General features: G+C 36.1%; 1 protein-coding gene and 1 pseudogene across 1 annotated transcript; both read right to left on the bottom strand.

Moving 5' to 3' along the window:
• Positions 1-505: 505 nt before the first annotated feature.
• Positions 506-17,910, bottom strand: LOC141554152 (uncharacterized). The gene is made up of 4 exons (XM_074285751.1): positions 17,834-17,910; positions 12,776-12,860; positions 8,206-8,329; positions 506-2,200 (listed from the first exon to the last, which is right to left on the bottom strand). Exons 2-4 carry the CDS (start codon positions 12,806-12,808, stop codon positions 627-629), a joined length of 1,731 nt encoding a protein of 576 aa, XP_074141852.1. The 5' UTR covers positions 12,809-12,860; positions 17,834-17,910; the 3' UTR covers positions 506-626.
• LOC141554153 (actin, cytoplasmic 2-like) lies at positions 16,300-17,575 on the bottom strand (annotated as a pseudogene).
• Positions 17,911-19,864: the final 1,954 nt, after the last annotated feature.

Here is a 19,864-nt window from a genome sequence, read left to right as displayed (position 1 = left end):
TTTGATAGTCAATAGTTTTCTCCACCATGAATTTTATGTGCAATAAAGTATGGACTTTGGGATCTTCTACCTTCAGTATATTCAAAAGGTTTTTTTTCTACAATAACAATTCCCTAATATTGTATAAAGTTTCCATCTCATTTAAAAAATTTTCTACTCTACACACTACTTCCATAGGAATTATCCTGTGTTCATTAAGGAATATCCTCTGACTGAAAGCTTTCTTGCAGGCATTACACTAAAAGTGTTTTTCTTGAGCAAAAATTATCTGATGTAATTAGGCATGGATTATTGACAAATACTTTCTTCACATTTATTAAATTCAAAAGGCAAACCATTTATATGGATTCTCTTATGAGTTTTAAGATTTCCCTTCTGGCTGAAGGCTTTTCCACATTCATTACATTGAAAGGGTTTCTCTCCTGTATGAATTCTCTTATGAGCAGTGAGGCCTCCCCTCTGCCTGAAGGTTTTGCCACATTCATTACATGTGTAGGGTTTTTCTCCAGTATGAATTATTTTATGTGTATAAAGTCCTCCTCTCTGACTGAAGGCTTTTTTACATTCATTACATTTATATGATTTCTCTCCAGTACGAATTCTAATGTGTTTATTAAGATCTCCCTTCATGCTAAAGGCTTTTCCACATTCATTGCATTAAAGAGTTTCTCATTATGATGAATTGTTTGATGTGTCCTAAGACGTCTCTTCTGATTGAAGGTTTTCCCACATTCATTACATTTATAGGGAGTTTCATCAGTATGAACTCTCTGATGTTCTACTAGGAATATGCTGTACTTGAAGCTTTTATCACATTCCTTACAAGCAAAGGGTTTCTCTCCAGTATGGGTTATCTTACTTTTATTTAGGTTTCCCTTTCTGTTGAAGACTTTTCCACATTCATTCTTTTCGAAGAGTGTTTCACTCATATGAACTCTCTTATGTGTTTTAAGGTTTCCCTTCTGGCTAAAGGCTTTTCCACATTCATTACATTTAAAAGGTTTCTCTCCAGTATAAATTCTCTTATGTGCACTAAGACCTCCCCCCTGCCTGAAGGCTTTCCCACATTCATTACATTTATAAGGTTTCTCTCCAGTGTGAATTCTCTTATGTGCCCTAAGGCATCCCTTCAGGCTGAAGGTTTTTTCACATTCACCACATTTATAGGGTTTTTCTCCAGTATGAATTCTCATATGTTTAATAAGATCTCCCTTCAGGATAAAGGTTTTTCTACATTCACTGCATTTAAATAGTTTCTCACCAGGATGAATTATTTCATGTAAATTAAGGCTTTGCCTCTGGCTAAAGGTTTTTCTACATTCATTGCATTTATAGGGTGCCTTACCAGTATGAATTTTCTGGTGTTGCATAAGAAATGATCTATATCTGAACCTGTCTCCACATTCGTTACATTCAAAGTGCTTCTCTCCAGTATGAGTCATTTTATGTCTACTTAAGCTTCCTTTTCGGTTGAATGCTTTTCCACACTGATTACATATATAGGGTTTCTCTCCAGTGTGGATTATTTGATGCTGTACAAGATATGAATGGTATCTGAACCCTCTTCCACATGCATTACATTCAAAGTGTTTCTCTCCAATGTGAGTTTCTATATGAGCATTAAGGTTTCCTTTCTGGTTGAACTTTTCCCTACATTCATTACACCTATATATTTTTTCTTTTATATGATTGCTTCGATGTATAGTAAAGCATGAGATATTTGTGAAAGGTTTTCCAGATTCATTACACTTATTACTATGAGTATTTGTTCTGTGGTAATGAATAACTTTTGACTGATAACTAGAAGGCTTTCTGTATTTACTATGCTTATGAAGTTTTTTCCTGAAGGCAGTTCTATTATGTTTAATAAGATCTGAAAACTGTTTGAAACTCTTTCCAACTCTATTAGACTTAGGGAGACTTTCTCTTATAGGAACTCTCTGGTTTTCAAGATGAACTGCCCCCAAAACATGCCATCTACCAAATATATTCCATTTATGAGTTATTGCCACCTGCCTAGATTGCTTTTCCTGTTTTCCTCTTTGCCTCTCTAACCAGACATCATTATCCCATGCTTCTCCCAATGTGGAATCCCAGGGACCATTCTCTGTAATTCTTTTTTTGGAAGATCCTCTTATAAAGACACCCTGCTTTGGAATTGACTTCTTAGTTTCACATCTTGTCTTCTGAATAAAGGAATCTGAAATCAACAAAAAAGTATCATTACCTTTTATTTCCTGTGCTAGAAGAAATCAAAATGATATATTCGAGATCATGTCTTCTCTTCAAAGAGAATGATGATGTGAAGAAATATTAATAGGTAAAGATACAACAATAAAATTAGGTGTTCAAAATTTAATAAATTCTAGGGTATTGAAAACATTTGTAGATGTCATCAAAGTAGCAATTCTTAGACAATTCTTTGGAAAAAGTCAGAATGACCAGAAAGGGAAAATAGATTCTGGAAATTACAGAATGAAAGGACTGAACAAAACATCTAGCAAAATTCATGAACATACACATTTATTGTAAGTTCTTAGAGTATTGATCTCTAAGTATGAATTCCATAAAAAGAGATTGTGTAAAAGCAATCTCCTTTCCTTTACTTATCAGATATCTGGATTAAGGGACAAGAGAATACTACAGATTTAGATATCTAGTCCTTAATAACCTTTCTGGCAAAGAATCTTTTAAAACTTGTTTATTATTTTTCTTTTTCTCAGTTATATTAAAAACAATTTTTAACATTCATTTTTTAAAACTCTGAGTTCCAGATTCTCTCCCTTTCTTCATTCCCACCCAACCCTACTGAGAATGCAAGCAATTAATTATAGAGTATACATGTATAGTCTTATTCACAACATTTCTGTAACTATCATGTTGTGAAAGATAACAGACCAAAAAACAAAAACAAAAACCCAACCCTCAAGAAAAATAAAGAAAGATTAAAATGTATATTTAAATCTGCATTTAGACATCATCAGTTCTTTCTCTGGGTATGGATTGCATTTTTCATTTTAAGCTGCTCAACTTTTCTTAGATCATTGTATTGCTGAGAACAGTTATGTCATTCACAGCTGATCATCTTATAATATTGCTGTTACTTTGTACACAATACATTTCCCATTACATCTTCCAGATTCTTCTGAGAGTATCCTGCTCATTACTTCTTATAGTACAACAGTATTCCATCATAATCACATACCATAATGTATTCAGCCCTTCCCCAGTAGATGATCCACTCAATTTCCAATTCTTTGTCCCCCAAAAAGCTGTTATAAATATTTTGTGTCCTTTTTTCTTTTTTTAATCCCTTTTGGAATACAAATCTAATAGTGATATTGTTAGATCAAAGGATATGTATGGGCTTATAACCCGTTGGGCATAATTCCAAATTGTTCAGTTGAATCAGCTCATCACTCCATGAACAGTCTCATTTTTGCCACATTACCCCCAACACTTGTCATTGTCCTTTTCTGTCCTATTAGCCAATCTAACATGTATGTAGAAGTATTTAAAAAAATTTTTTTTGCATTTTCATTTATCCAATCACTTGTGAATTAAGACTTTTTCATTTGGCTACAGATAAATAAGATTACTTCAACTAAAATCTTCTGATCACTTATCACTTAGGGAATGGCTCTCATTTTTATAAATGTGACAAGTTCTCTATATGTTTGAGAAATACTTTGTCAGAGAAACTTCCTTCAATTTTTTCTCACAATTAATCTTGCTAATTTTATTTCCCATTTATTCCACTCTCTCTCACCCTGTCCCCCCTCAAGTGGTTTGCTTTTGACAACCCTTATCCCCCCCCCCACCCTATTATCTTGTCTGCTCTTTCTACTGTCCTGTAGGGTAAGATAGATTTCTAAATACAATTAAGTATGTATATCACCCCAACACTGATTAGAGTAAGGTTCACTCACTCCTTCATGGCCACAACTCAATCATGACCCCATTTTTACCTGGCTCCCTCTGAGCAAAACAATAGTGGAGGACTTCCATTTCCCAGAATTAATCCAATAATTTTAAAATTATCTCTCTTGTATCTATTTTCCAGTTTCAGTTGTTTGTCCAATGACATTTTATGTTGTCTTCAATCTTTTTTTCATCCTTTTGGTTTTGTTTTATTGTTTCTTGATTTCTAGCTTCCATTTGCTCAATTCTAATCTTTAAGGAATTATTTTCTTCAATGTACTTTTATACCTTCTGTTTCATTAGTTCAATTCTACCTTGAAAAAGAGTTGCTTTCTTCAGTGCATTTTCCTCTCAATGTGGTCAGTTTTACTCTTTAGTTTTTTTCTTCAGTGAATTTCTGTATCTCTTTTCAGTTGGCCAGTTCTGCTTTTAATGCATCCTTCTCCTCATCAGCTTTTTATTCTTCCTTTAACATTTGGCCTAATTTGTTTTTTAAGGTATTATTTTCTTAAGTATTTTTAGTGTCTCCCTTACCAACTGTTGACTTGTTTTTCATGATTTTCTTGCATCACTCTCCTTTCTCTTTCCAGTTTTTTTCCACTTCAAAATCATTTTTGAGGTTTTTCATGGCCTGAGACCAATTCATGTTTTTCTTGGAAATTTTGTGAATTGGACCTTTGACTTTAATATTTTCTGAGTGTATTTTCATCTTCTTTGTCACCATAGTACTTTTCTATTATCAGAATCTTTTTTTCTATTATTTGCTCATTTTTCTAATCTATTATTTGACTTTTAACTCTTTTTAAAGTAGAGTTTTGCTTCTAGGGTTAATGGTGCACTGTCTCAAGCTTTAGGGGGTTTGTGCAGCTGTTTTCATAGATACTCCAAGGAACCATTAAGTTTTCAGTTCTTCCAAGGTGGTATGATCTAAGAAGAGGAGTTTCTACTATTTCCTAGCTCAGCATCTGGTATTTGAGTGACCACAAGCACTCTATTCTGGAGAGTTTTGTTCCATTGTGGCTGCAAGCTCTGCTGTGCTAGTGCTCCTCTTCATCCTGGACTGCAACCCAGATTTGGTCTGGACAAAGCAACAGTGTCCTGCCTCAGTACTAGCAAAGAGACCCCTGTAATTTCCTTCTGACCAGTTGTTTGACCACCTTACTGTCAGCAGCCTGAAAGCTCCAAAAGCTGTCACCAAGTCCTACCTCCAGTCCTAGAGGCCTGTTCCTGATTTATTGGGGATTAGGGCTATACTGGCATGGCCCACAGTGAACTGTGCTCCACTCCTATCCTGGTGCAACAACATCCACACCTGACCCTCCAAGCTGTCCTGAACTGGAAAATTGTTTTGCTTCACCATATTATGTGTTCAGCAGTTCTAGAATCTGTATAGAGTCATTATTTAAAGGTATTTGGAGGGGTTTGAGTGAGAGCTCAGCTGAGTCCTCGCCTTTATTCTGTCATCTTGAATCCACTTATTGACCAAGACTTTTGTCTTTATCAATAAGATGAAGAAATGCAAATTGGAAAGTATATGTCAGTGGATTTATAAAAGCTTAAGTAACCTTATCCCAAAAGAGTATTGAATAAGGAGTTGTCATCCTGGAGAATATTCACTAGTTTTATATCTTTGAACTGGTCCTACCCTATTCAATACATTTATAAACAGTTTTGATGAAATTAAAGGGGGCGCTCTTCCCAATACTGCTGATAACAGAAGTATGTGACATAACTAAATAGTAAATGAACAAATCAGAATTTAGAAAAAAAAAAACACAAGATAGAAGAATGGACAGGAATGAACAATATGCAATTTAATCAGCAGAAATTTAATTCCTGCAATTAGCACATTAGCTGAATAACTAACTATAGGATTGGAGAAACTTGACTAGATAATAGATCCTGTTTAAACACTGGGGATTTTAGTTGACAAAAAGTTTAATTTGGACTAACAGTAAGAATTGGTTCCTGCTATTCTCATTCCACCTGTGTGAACAAAGAGAAATAACAATTAAATACAGTAAGGTAGACTTGGAATTGGACACAAAGAGAAGTCATTGATATTTTAATATCAACATGGAGAATGTTTTCTAATGAACTGTCTTAGAATAAATCCGTAACATTTTAACCAATGCCATTATGAAAGCATAAATAAAATGTTTCTCAAATGAAGATAACATGAAGTTAGGAGGAGTATCTAACATGATAGATGAAAGTTAGGATTCCAAGATATCTTAACAGGGTAGAACCTTAAGCTCAATTTAAGGAATTTAAATGCATTAGAGATAAAGGTAAAATTCTGATATTAAACATCAACAATCAACTATAATGTGAAGGAATTATGGATACCCCATTGAATTCACAAAAAAAAAAAAGAAAGAAAGAAAGAAAGAAAGAAAAACTATGCTATTTTGAAAAAAGATAGTGATTGTGGTTTTAGAAATATTAAGGATAATAGTCAAAAGGAAATACCCTATTATTATGTGCAATTATGGAAGTAGTGGACCAGTGAATGTACAGGACAACAGATGTGGATTTACAAATTTAATTCTCTTAAACTCTTAAAATAATTTATTTACTATGTACAAAGCACTAACATTCTACTAGGGAGAATATAATATATGTACACAGATAAATAAATATAAGATAATTTAAGGAGGAGAAAACTTGGATAACTGAATAACTGAGGAAAATTTCATGGAGAGAGTAATTTCTGATCTTTGAAAGAACACAGGAATTCTGAGAAGCAGAACTGACAAGACAGTGCATTCCAGACAAGGCCTGTAGGAATGCCAAGAGCCCACACATGGTATAACAGCTTTATAATCTTTTCCCAAAATAGCATTCTTCCCTCTCCACTCTCTCTCTCTTTCTGATCATGGGATGTCTTCTTTTAAGCTTTCTTCCCCTATATACAAAACATTACTAAGTCTTTTTGATTCTTCCTTCATTGTAACTATCTTAGATTTACTTGTTCTCCTAATCTCTATAGATAGCACTCATTTCATATCTTTTTTTAAAATTCAATTTTATTTTATTTTCAGTTCCAAATTCTCTAAAATAAACCAGACTGAGAATCCAGTCTGAAACCTCCCTAAGAAGTGTCAAGATGTGAAATGTGGCAGAGGTAGAACAAGATGAAGATGTGAGAGAAAGTATTTGGGAAAAGCTATGACTTAGAGGAAGCCTGAGTCTGAAGCTCCATCATCATTCTAACCAGCCGGGTGACCATGAACAAGACAAACTCTTGAGGCTCAGTTTCCTCTGCTGTAAAATAGGAAAGTAGTTGCATGATTCACTTTATAAGTTGGAAAAGCACAGTGGAAGTTATCAAGTTCTATATATATATATATATGCAAACTAGCAGAACTATCATAGAGCTCCATGCAACAGTAAATTATTCTCCATAGAGCAATGACAGATTACAACATTTCAAGTAGGGAAAGAAATCAGAGTAAATGGAGATACAGTGTAGATGATAATTTGGGAGTGGAGATTGAAATTTGCCATTGAAAAAAATTGACAAGAAATTTCAAGCTAAATAAGACAGGAAATAAGATCAAGAAAAATGTCTTTTTTTTTTTTTTTTGTTGTTGTTATTTTAACTAGATGGTAAATATATCTCTAAGAGCAATAACAAAGGGTGATTAAAGACTCAAGACAGAGAGAAAATAAAAATAGTAAGAAGGAAAAGATGCAATTTGAATCATAAGAGGAAGCATCCACATCAAACCAAAGAAATGGTACCTCCCACCTTTTTTTTCCCTCTCCCTTTCTCTCTCTCTCTATCTCTCTCATCTCTCCCTTTCCCTCTCTTCTCTTTCCTGCTACCTCTGTCTCTGTCTCTAACTTTCTCTCCTTCCCTTTTTTTGAGAATGCACATGAGATCACAGGACTGGACTTGTATGGGTCAGCTCCAACACTCCTCCATTAGTCTGAGATCATTTTTAGGAGTTTCCTGTCCACCGTTGATTCTGACCAATTAATCTGCTACTTCAAAGTAATCCCTATCTTTCTGTTCTTCAATTACTCACCTTCAAAAGAAAATGTAACTTCTTGCTCTCGCATCCATAGTGTTTCTGTTCTTTCCAGTTCAGAGATCATACTGGGTTTGAAAACAGTAAGTTCTACTAATAGGTAAATAAATGGGAAAATGCTGAATTCTGAGAAATATTACATCAAAAATCAGCCAGGCCCCTTAGGAATTCCCCAGGCAATAGAAAATGAGAACACAAAGACAACCCCACAAAAGATGATAACCCAGGGAGAAAACAGTATCCTTACCCAGGAAGGCAAAATTCTCATAGTTCTCCAGCATCACTCTCCTAAACAGGTCTTTCTGGGCAGGGCCCAACAGCCTCCATTCCTCCTGAGTGAAGTCCATGGTCACATCTTGGAAGGTCAGTATCTTAAATATCAAAACATGCTTACCTCAGGACCAACTCTCAAAGGAAAAACACAAGGAACCGTAGGATATCAAAAGGGAAAAAGGAAGACTTCTCGCAACTTTAGGGGTCTTGAGTATTCATGTCAAATATTTCTTTAGGACTTCCTAAATACCATACTTTATACTAGGTTGAGGATGACAGAGAAAAGCTTACTTTATTGCTCAATCAACTTTACAAATCACCTCTCACTCTGAGAGGACAGTGAATCACATATTTATGTATAAGAGTGGGGCTTTCTACTTCTCCCTCTTCAGTCAGTAAATATTTTTTGAGAACCTACTGTGTGTCAGGATCCATACTAAGTGCTGGGAATATAAAAGTCCCTGTCTTCATTCTAAAGAAGGGGGATCTAAAGATAGGATAAGTAAGGAATCATTAAGAGAGGGAAGGCACTGGAATTAAGTGAATATATAAACACACACTTCTCTACTGAATCAATCAATCAAAGGTAGATAAGTCCTTAATTTGGGAGGAATGAAGTGTCTTAATCATCCCATGAAAGCAGGATGACTCCAGAAAGGAAATATGCCTTGACTGATTGAAGAGAATTAATCATTTCCCCTTGGGGCTATGGATAAAACAATGTATGAGGACAGGACTTGGGTCTATGGAACAGAGAAGCAGTCAATTATCAGCAACTTTCAGGTTTACAAGGACCTTGGGGCAGACCCTTGTACCTGTACTAGAGGGCAACAAGGAAGGGGAAACGTTTCATGGAGTGTAATATTAGTGCACATATACCCACCTCCCCAATGACCATGTCACTAGAGAAACTGCTTATACCCTCTGCCTTAGTCCTTGATTCTTACATGGCTCCCCTGATCCTTGGTATAGAATTCATTCTAGAGACTTAGAAAAGAATATGCCTCTCTTTAGTGGGAACACTAAAAGAATTCAGCAGCCATATTTTTAGCATTTTACTTTTTGGCTAATACCAAGCTAGTGGTCCCCATATCAAACAAACTTCATTAAAATGTATAAATTGTGCATGGTTGTATTTTTTTTTTTTTATTTTTCTGGGATGACAGAAGACTTAATACATAAGCATTCATTTAGAGAGCATTTGTTATTAAGAAGTGAAGAATGGACAAGAGAGACTTTTATCTTCCCCTCTTTTAAACTTCCTCTGTTAGAATTTATAACTCAAAATCTGGAAAAAAGTGTTAAAATTGTTTTTACATTAATTGAAAAAAAATTAAGTTTAAATTTCTATTTTCATTTGGTCTAATGAAGCTTCTTTTCCATGTATTGATTCTCTTCAGTGACATTTCTAGCAAGCACATAAGGACATCTTGGACTACAATGGAAGTATGGGGATTTCAATACCCTCGATGGTGAAAAATGTTTGCTATAAAAATTTTTGTACCACTTTTCCATTTCTCATCTCATTGGTCTTTCTTCCAGTTTAATCTTTAAATGTTCCCCAAACTATTTTGCTTAATTAGCAAAGTTTTTTGCTAAGCTTTTAAAACTTTTTAAGGCAATCTTGTTCATCATCACTCCCCATCCTACTCTATATTTTATAAAAGAGATTATAACCCAAGAAATTAGGTGGCAAGTGAGTAATAGAATGCAGGATTTGTAGTCAAGACCTGCATTCAAATCCTGTCTCATACTCTTATCAGGTGTGTGACCATGGTAAAAGTCATGTAACCAATCATTCAGAAACGACTTACACAAATTGATGATAAGTTAAATAACCAGGACTAATAAAACAATATGAATAATGTCTACCACAGTAAACAGAGCTGATTCCTGGTTTTCACCAGGGCAGCACAGGTTAAATTTTTGGCATGGGAAGATTTTGATTTTTTTCTAGACAGTAAGGTGGAAGCCAGGGCAGAGAGCTCCAAGGGGAAGTGTGAATGCCACCTCAGACCCTTACAAGACAGGTCCTCTCTGCACCTGTTTCCTCATCTCTGAAGTGAGAAGGTTGGACCTGATGCCTCTAAGATCCTCTCCAGTTCCAAACCTATGATCTGATGAATGCTGTATGTGCAATAATTATCAAACTTGGCCCTACAGAAGTGATCCGATTGAATTCACTTCAATTCAATAAACACTATTTGTGTACCTACTAAGTGCCAGACGTTGTGCTAAGCATTAAGGGTACAAATAAGAAAAGACAGCTCTTGTCTTCAAGAAGCTTACAATCTAATAAAGAAACTAAAAATCAGGGGGAACAGAATTGAGGAACCAGAGGGCATATTGTTCTATGAAGTGGAAACTAAGCAGCTGCTGGTGAAAGAAGTTTGTGAACCTTCTATAAAGAAAAGCTTTGGAAGGAGTTTAGTATTCTGTCCTCCAAGCCTCCAATCATGAGATAAAGGTCACTGAGGGTGAGCTGAGAAGGCACAAAAATGGGCACATGCATCTTTCTCTTATATTTGCAGAAGTGAGAAACTATAGGTGCAAAACACTGTATACACTTCCAGGCTCAGCTGACCTGTTGCCTGGCCCTTAGATGCTTTTCTTCTTTCTTTTTTATTCTTTGTAACAAGAAATGGTTTTCTGAATAGGGGAGGAGAAAAGTTCTTATTTGGAAATGAAGGTGCAATAGCCACAAAATATGCTACTAAAATTAAAAAGAAAAGATAAAAATGAAATCCTAAATCACATTTCTCTTAGCTATACAAAAATAATTTTAAAAACCACTTAGGAAAAAGCAGAATCCTGGGATTTGTGTTTATATGGTCAAGAAGAAGTGATTTAATTTAAAACAAATTTATTAAATGCCCAATATGAGTAAGGCACTGTTCTACTTTCTAGAATGTGAAGACAAAAGCAAATAGTCATTTGAGGAGCTTCCTTCTTAATGAATAAATCATTTACATATATTAGTATAAGAAAAATTATAATTTCAAGACAGAATGAGAACAATTCAGAATATTAGAAAAGTTAGGTTACATGTAGTTAAGTGTACTGACAAACAATATTGTCAAAGAATTTAAGTATGCTATGAGACAGAGGGGAGGCAGGTGATCCTCTGGATATGAGAGATCACCAAGACAAAGGCAGAAATGGAAGATGAAATGACATATACAGGTAGCCCTAAGTCAGTGTGACAGGAAGGAAATTTTTTGAAACAAGAATGTAAAATAGAATAGAGCCAACTATGAAGCAATTTAAGTTCCAGGCTGGGTATTTTATATTTTATCTTAAGAGCAACAAGGAACAACTGGGAGCCACTAAAGATTTTTGAGTTGGATAGAGACACAGTTAATCATTAAGATTAAGATTGTTACACAAAAAGATAAAATGTATCTGCATTTGAAGTGGGAAGGATGGCTGTGTTATGAAAAGGAATAAACTACTCCTTTAAAAACAATACATAAGTTGTTGATTTTTTTTATCAAATAAGGAAGAAAAAATATAGTTGGCAATAAAAATTTGGGGAAACTAAATTGCTAGATGATATGGAGAGTTGTGAATGAGAATCATAAGGAATATATTTATTTCTCAAACTCTCATAGGACCTGTACAAAAACTATGTTCTTTATAATAAAGAAGTCATAATAAATGCAAAAAAGCAGATACTGTATTCTTTGTATACAATGATGCAACAGAATTGTAATCAATAAATGAATAAAAAATGCAGGCTTAAAGAGAGACTGAAAAAGTATCATCCTAAATAATTAGTGTGACCAAAGTAATAGAAACAAGAAAAAAATTCAAGGAAACTCATACCCCTGAATATATTAAAAAAGAGAAAATGAGAAAACTAATGAACTGAATGTGCAGTTTTAAAACTAGAAAATTCACAAATTAATAAACTCAAACCAATCACAAAAGAAGATTCTTTGAAACTATGAGGCAACAGATGCAAACCTGGAAAAAAAAACTGATCTTGTTAATAAAACCAATAAATGTTTCTTTTAAAAAACTAAACAAAGGTACATTATCATAAAACAACAATTATTAAAAATGATTAGTAAATTATCTTTGTTATAGATAACCTTTTTCTGGTTGTAACTTGCTTTACAGAAAGTTAACAAACTCAAAACAGAATATATAACAAAAGGAAAGGTAATAAAAATTAATCAAAAAGTCATAATTATACTGCAAAAATACTGAAAATATAAATGAAATGAACTAAAAAAATGTAAATACAATTAAAAAAAAAAAAAGAAACAGGAAACAGACAGCCTAAATAAACCACTCAGAAAAACCCAACAGTAAGAAATTTACTCCCACCAAAAAAAAAAAAAAAAAAAAAGGAAAAAACCTCCAGGTTCAAATGAATTTCTACCAAACTTTTAATAATAAATAATCATCCCTATTCTAAATAAACATCATTATAGGCACCATAAGAAATTCTATGTAGCCAACACAGTCTTGATTCCTAAATTAAAAAGGGATAAAGTAGAAGATGGAGAGAGGGGAGAGAGGGAGGAATTCTAACTCACCTGGGATCTAGTCGTTAAGGTTCTAGAAATCATTCCTTCGTTTTCCTTAATTTTTCTTTCTTTGGGAAGAGCAGAATCTTGAAAACTGAAGGACAAAAATAAAGTCAGGAGGAAAACAAATTCAGCTTTGTAGTTTCCAAGCCCATTAGGATGGAATTTGCCACATACCACTTGGATGTGATCCCTGAGATCTTTATGAGGAGAGAAGACAAAAGAAAGCCAGGATCAGAATGAAAGAGAGAGTCTCTAGACATAAGTTTTTAAGGTCAATACAAAAATGGGAAAGTCAAGAAATAGTAGGAGGGTATCTAACTGCCTTGGGTGAGTTAAAATCTAGAGAACATCTAGAGAAACTGCATCTTTCTATAAAGGAGAATTGAATCAGAGACTTAAACAATTAAGAAATCTTAGGGTTTTTTTTTTCTTTTTTTAGATGGGTTCTTACCAGTACAGGGAGAATTTCTCAGAAGTCTGTCTGCTCAAGACCATTAAGAATAGGCTTTTTAACACTACAAGAAACAGTCAAGACAGCCATGAAAGCAGGGACTATATTTCTTTTCTTGATCTGAATCCCCAGTGGCAATAAAATGTTTATTGACTGGCTCAGTGGATCTTTTTCTAAAATTATAAATAGTATTTTTCAAAAACCAAAGGACAACATTATCTGTAATGGGATTAAACTAGTACCCTTTCCAATAATATCAGGTATAAAGCAAGGATGTCCATTGTCACCAATATTGTTCAATATACTACTAGAAAGTGGCAGTTAGGTGGCACAGTGGATAGAGCACCAGCCCTGAAGTCAGGAGGACCTGATTTCAAATCTGGTCTCAGATACTTAACACTTCCTAGCTGTGTGACCCTGGGCAAATCACTTAACCCCAACTGCCTCAGCAAAAAAAAAATATACATACATATATCTGTGTAGATATACATATATATATATATGTATATATATATATATGTATATATATATATATACTAGAAGTATTAGCTATAAGGATACACCTTTTTAAAAAAAGAAGGAATAATCATAGGTAATTGTAAATAAAACAATTGCAGATGATAAGATAGTTTACATAGAGAATTCTAGAAAATTAATTTTAAAAACTGACACAATTAACTTCACCAAAATTTAAGGCAATATAATAAACTCATTTATATCATCAGGATTATTTCTGTGCATTACCAACAAAATTCACCAAGAAATGGTAGAAAGAGATATTTCATTAAAAACAACTACAGAAAGTATTAAATACTTAAGAAACATGCCTGATTGGAATCATATGAATGCAAGCACAAAACAATCTGTATTCTAATAGAGATCAAAATAATTGGAGAAATATTAATTCTACATGAGTGGCAATATAACAAAAATGACAACATTACCTAAATTAACCTACTTATTCAGTGCCATATGAATCACATTGCCAAAAATTTACCTTATACAACTATGGAAAATAACAACAAAATTCATTTAAAGAAATAAAAAGAGGAAGCTATATGATACAGTGGAAAGAGTACTAGAGTAAGGAGTTCCTGAGTTCAAATCCAGCCTCACTTAACACTAACTTGTCACTTAGGCCCAAATGCCTCACAAAAACAAAAACAAAACAAATCTCAAAGAAAATAATGAGAAAAGAAGTGGGAAAGAAGAGGACTAACAGAACCAGATCTCAAACAATATTCCAAACAGTAATCATCAAAACAATTTAGTACTGATTAAGAAACAGAGAGAAATCAGTAGAACAGATCAGGTTTACAATAAGCAGAAACAAACACAGTAACCTAGTGTTTTCCAAAACCAAAGATCCTAGTCATTAATGTAAGAACTCAATATTCAAGAAAAACTGTTGGGAAAACTGGAAGGCAATATGAAAAAATCAGGTATAGACAAACATCTCACAAAACATATCATTCAAATACCATGTCATTCAAGTGGACACGACTTAACTAAAAAGGATGAAGGTAAATGAGGGACTCTGCAGCAAGTGTTTTTTTGTTTTTTGGGTTTTTTTTTCATAAACATCTAATTTTTAAGATACAGAAGGCACAACTTCTTCAGATTTTTCTACTTGTGACCTTTTTTCACCTGAGAAATTTTATGTGACTAGTATATAGATAAATAAAATAACATTTGCTGATAAATAACATTCAGTTACATTTGGGATCACAACCTATAGTTTAAGAAGCTTTGATAGAAGAAACTAATTCAAATTTATAAGAATAAGAGCCATTCCCCAATCAACAACATGGTCAAAGGACTTGATTAGGTTGTTTTTCAGAATCAGAAATACAAGCTAACAAATAGCTCCTTGAAGGCAGGGGCTCTTTGTTTTTATCTCCATCTGTATCCCCGGAGGTTGGCACAATGCCTGGCATACAGGAAGTGCTTAATCAATGGCACAATGCCTGATTGTGGCAGTTAAGGCCAGGATATTAGGGATGCCCATCGATTGGGCAAGCTGTGGTCTCTGTACAGGAAGATAAGGTAGGGGAAGGGTATTACAGAAGCCTAAAAAGACTAGGATGAGCTGGGAGGGGCGTGGCAGTGACGTCAGACCCCAAGGAAAAGCTTCATTGACTGGGTCCATCTAAACTAAGCAAGGTCAGAGGAGCCCAAGACCATACTTTAACCTTAGGGGGAGTGGTTGGGGTGCATTTCCTTTCAGTAGTTATTGTTTTTCTTTCTTCCTTGGAGGTGAGAAGGTGGAATCCTAAGAACAAAAAAGGATGGGTACTTTTTATGAATTGAAAATAAAAATAAAATTTTAATTTAGAAAAGAAAGAAAAGAAGGAAAGGGTCCAGAGCCCCCCGAGCTGAATCCCCATCTCTTTTTTTTTTTTTTTCTTTAACGTGTGCACTTTTATTTGAACTGGTCTTAAGTCAATGTACAGGTAAAGCTCCTCCCCTCCCCCAAGTACTGGCACCAATCTCAAAACTCAGCGGGAGACTGTAAAGTCTGCATTCACATCTATGTTGGGGGCAGGGAGGGAATTTAGGGGGCCATTTTTTTATGGCTCTGACAATTAAAAAAAAAAGGAACAAGTATTAAGGCGGAAGATACAAAAAGTTTTTTTTTTTGTTTTGTTTTAAAGGATTACATAATTTACATGTAAAGCAATATTAGTACCTTCCCTCCTCCCCCCCCCTCCCCCCCCCCCCCCCCCCCCCGCCTGGATTTGTTAAGTAGCTCCTTTGCTCTGTGTGTAAGAGCAGGACAGCCTTCATAGAGGCAAGTAACTCTGTAACAATGCATTATACAATATTTGGAATGACTTAAAAAAAAAAAAAAAAAACACAAACATGTACAATCAGAGTCCTGAAGACGCACTGTAGAACTTTGGGGATGTTTGCCTCCAACATACTTAGACTGCTCATCACCTTCACCGGTCCAGTTTTTAAATCCTGAGTCAAGCGCCAAAAAAAAAAAAAAAAAAAAAAAAAAAAAAAAACAAATAAAGCCATGCCAATCTCATCTCTTTTGGGCAATTATCATGTCACACCCTTTGAAAAAAACCAACCAAAAAAAAACAAAAACAAAAACAAAAAAACAAACAGTCCATTTAGAAGCATTTGCGGTGGACAATGGAGGGCCCAGATTCATCATACTCCTGCTTGCTGATCCACATCTGCTGGAAGGTGGAAAGAGAGGCCAGGATGGAGCCTCCAATCCAGACAGAGTATTTGCGCTCAGGTGGGGCAATGATCTTGATTTTCATTGTGCTGGGGGCGAGGCTGTAATCTCCTTCTGCATCCTGTCAGCAATGCCTGGGTACATGGTGGTACCACCAGACAATACGGTATTAGCATACAGATCCTTACGGATGTCAACATCACACTTCATGATGGAGTTGAAGGTAGTTTCATGGATTCCACAGGATTCCATACCTAAGAAAGATGGTTGGAAGAGAGCTTCTGGGCATTGGAATCTCTCGTTGCCAATGGTGATAACCTGACCATCAGGAAGCTCATAGCTCTTTTCCAGAGAGGAGCTAGATGCAGCAGTGGCCATCTCCTGTTCAAAGTCTAGGGCGACATAGCACAGCTTCTCCTTGATGTCACATACAATTTCCCTCTCAGCTGTGGTAGTGAAGCTGTACCCTCTCTCAGTCAGGATCTTCATGAGGTAGTCCGTCAGATCATGGCCAGCCAGATCCAGACGGACGATGGCATGGGGAAGGGCATAACCTTCATAGATGGGCACAGTGTGGGTCACACCATCACCGGAGTCCATCACAATACCAGTAGTACGACCAGAGGCATACAGGGACAGCACAGCCTGGATGGCAACGTACATGGCTGGGGTGTTGAAGGTCTCAAACATAATCTGAGTCATCTTTTCTCTGTTGGCTTTGGGGTTCAGGGGAGCTACTGTGAGCAGCACAGGGTGCTCCTCACGGGCCACACGGAGCTCATTGTAGAAAGTGTGATGCCAGATCTTCTCCATGTCATCCCAGTTGGTGACAATACCATGTTCAATGGGATACTTCAGGGTCAGGATACCTCTCTTACTCTGGGCCTCATCCCCCACATAGCCATCTTTCTGGCCCATGCCCACCATCACACCCTGATGTTCCAACAATGGAAGGGAACACAGCCCGAGGGGCATCATCTCCTGCAAAGCCAGCTTTGCACATTCCAGAGCCATTGTCAACAACGAGAGCAGCAATATCATCATCCTGGCGAACTTTGAAGTGGCAAGTTTAAACCCTTAAGAGAGAGAGGAGGTGGTGCCGCACCTGGAGGCAGGGGGGAGGCAAGTGCACGCTGGGTGGAAGAGCTCACAGCTCCCCATCTCTTTAAAGAAAAGGAAACTGGATCCCAGGAGTTTGAAGCCTCGGTAAGGGGACAGAGCTAGGTAGGGGAGGCAGAATTTGAACCCATGTCCTGGCTCCACTGTACTGTGCAGGAGGGTCAATATATCTTCTATCAATATTGCCCCTCCCGCTTTTCCTTTCCGTCTTCCCCTCCAGCCGCAGACCCAGGGGTCCGCGGTCAGATAGAGCCCTCTCACAATTCTAATGTGAATTAGGCACATTCACGTTCACACTCACCTGGACCACTGGAGACCCAGCAAGGATGAAAAGCAGAAACCTTTAAACCGCACACACAGCACTACGCTTGCGCAGATAGAAAGCTGAACTACGACTCCCAGAAGCCAGTGGGCTCCTGACAACCTAGAAGAGGACGGGGATGGTCGCTGCACGTGCCTGGATTGTTTACCTTGTGGTCCAGAAAGATTTTTCTCCCTGGGCCTCATGGAAAATGTAGTCCTGGAGCTACTTCAACGCAGGCGCACTACCCAATTCTCCAGGAAGGGCTCTATCTAACAGGGGAAAAAAGAATCAGTATGAGCGGGAACCCCTCTCAGAGCGAAGAGATCAATGCCAGGGGATGCCAGAAGCCAGAGCTGCCCAGCAGAGTAAGAATTGTAAACAACAGAACAAAAAAGTGGCTAATAGGAGATTCAGACCCATGATAAGTATACAGAAGAGCACTAAATTGATGTGGTTGAGTTTTGATCTCCAAGCACAAGTGAATGAGCTGTCCAAGTACTGAAACTATTGGTTGGTTATGATTGCAGAACCTTGGTTAGTGATTTTGAGAGATCACGAAACAGGCTTTTCTGCAACCCAAATTAACTTGTTAGCTAAGAAACTTTAATCCTTTCACATTCCTTGCGAAGTAAAATTTAAACTCATTAAGTTGGCATTCTAGGTAGAGGCTTCATAATCTGCTTTCAACTATTAGTTTTATTCCTCACTATTGTTCAGTTACTGTAGGTGCTAGTCAAATTGAATTATTCCCAGTTTTTCTTTTTTTTATTTGACCTTCTACCTGAAGATCTCTTCTCAAGTCTCCTTTGCCAGAGTCATACTGCTCCCATCCACTAAATATGATGGTCTGCCAAAGCTAGTCTATCCTGAGTCCTTGTCTCTTCATGATCTCCACTTAATCTCTTTTGTTCAATTGTCATATCTATGCAGATGGCTTCCAAGTTGACATGTCTAGCCCTTTTCAGTCTCTCCACCAAAATCTAGCCACTTGCACCAAAGGTCTGCCAGCTATCACCCACCAACATCTCAAACTCAACATGTCCAAAATGCAACTTACAATATTTCTTTTCAATCCCTTCCCATCTCCAAACTTCATTATTTCTGTAGGAGATGCCACCATCCTGCTTATGACTAGGGTTCATAATAAACTTTACTTTTTGTTTGCATATGTCTGCCTCTAGTATAATGAAATCTTCAAAAGATAAGGATTATTTTGTTTTTTGGCTCCATAATCTCAGTTGCCAGGCCAGCACTTGGCATCAAAAACATTTAGGAAGTGTTTTCTGAGTTGGGCTGATTGCACTGAAATAACTGTGGATTATACTACCATAAAATTTCAACTCTATTCTATTCTTTTACTTTTAAAGCCTCTCTCCTAGTTTATCATCTTTGGGCTGGACACTAGTAGTCTCTCTGCTATCATTTCCACTGCTTCCAAATTAATATTCTTAAAACACAAATATCTTTATTTTGCTCCAAAATTTTAGCGTTTTTCTAATGCCTCTAGGATGAATACAAAAAAAAAAAAAAAAAAAAGAGTGGAATTCAAAACTTTCTACAACTTTCCAGCCTTATTTCAAATTATCCTATTTCATACATGGTGATCTTCCAGTAATCATTACCTGTTAATGAAATGCACGGGCATTTTCCTTATGTCTACTCCTTACCCTTTATTTTAGAATTCTGTGCCCTTTAAAGTAGACTTCTGATCCTACCTCTGTGCTAAGCTGTACTAAGCATATTTTCTTTTACTCTTTGTGGATTATTATGTACCATTTATTGATGTTGTTTGAACCTAGCTTTATGTGATAAGAGGTGGTTGGACCCAGATCATCAACCTGACCTCAATTCCTCTCCAGTATGCTGGAGATTACTAGAAAGTATTTTGGGTTCTCCCAGGTCTTGTGGATCCACTCAAAACCATATCCAGATCTTGTTGGGATTCCTTTGATTTTGCATAAATTTTATTGAATGTTCATATTTATTTACATGCACCTCAGTTTATCTTGTTTTCAAGTTCTCTCAGCA

The sequence above is a fragment of the Sminthopsis crassicaudata genome, chromosome 2, assembly GCF_048593235.1.
Source record: "Sminthopsis crassicaudata isolate SCR6 chromosome 2, ASM4859323v1, whole genome shotgun sequence".
Classification (NCBI taxonomy): Eukaryota; Metazoa; Chordata; class Mammalia; order Dasyuromorphia; family Dasyuridae; genus Sminthopsis; species Sminthopsis crassicaudata.
The sequence above is the reverse complement of the archived record's forward strand: the minus strand, read 5'-3'. Positions and strand labels throughout refer to the sequence as shown.

Excerpts from the sequence above, each read along its gene's own strand:
- LOC141554152 (XM_074285751.1), bottom strand. The coding sequence starts at position 12,808 with ATGATTTCTAGAACCTTAACGACTAGATCCCAG. Across the intron at positions 8,330-12,775 it reads CCTTAACGACTAGATCCCAG|ATACTGACCTTCCAAGATGT; the intron begins GTGAGTTAGAAT and ends TTGATATTTAAG. Across the intron at positions 2,201-8,205 it reads TGAGAATTTTGCCTTCCTGG|ATTCCTTTATTCAGAAGACA; the intron begins GTAAGGATACTG and ends TGTTGATTTCAG.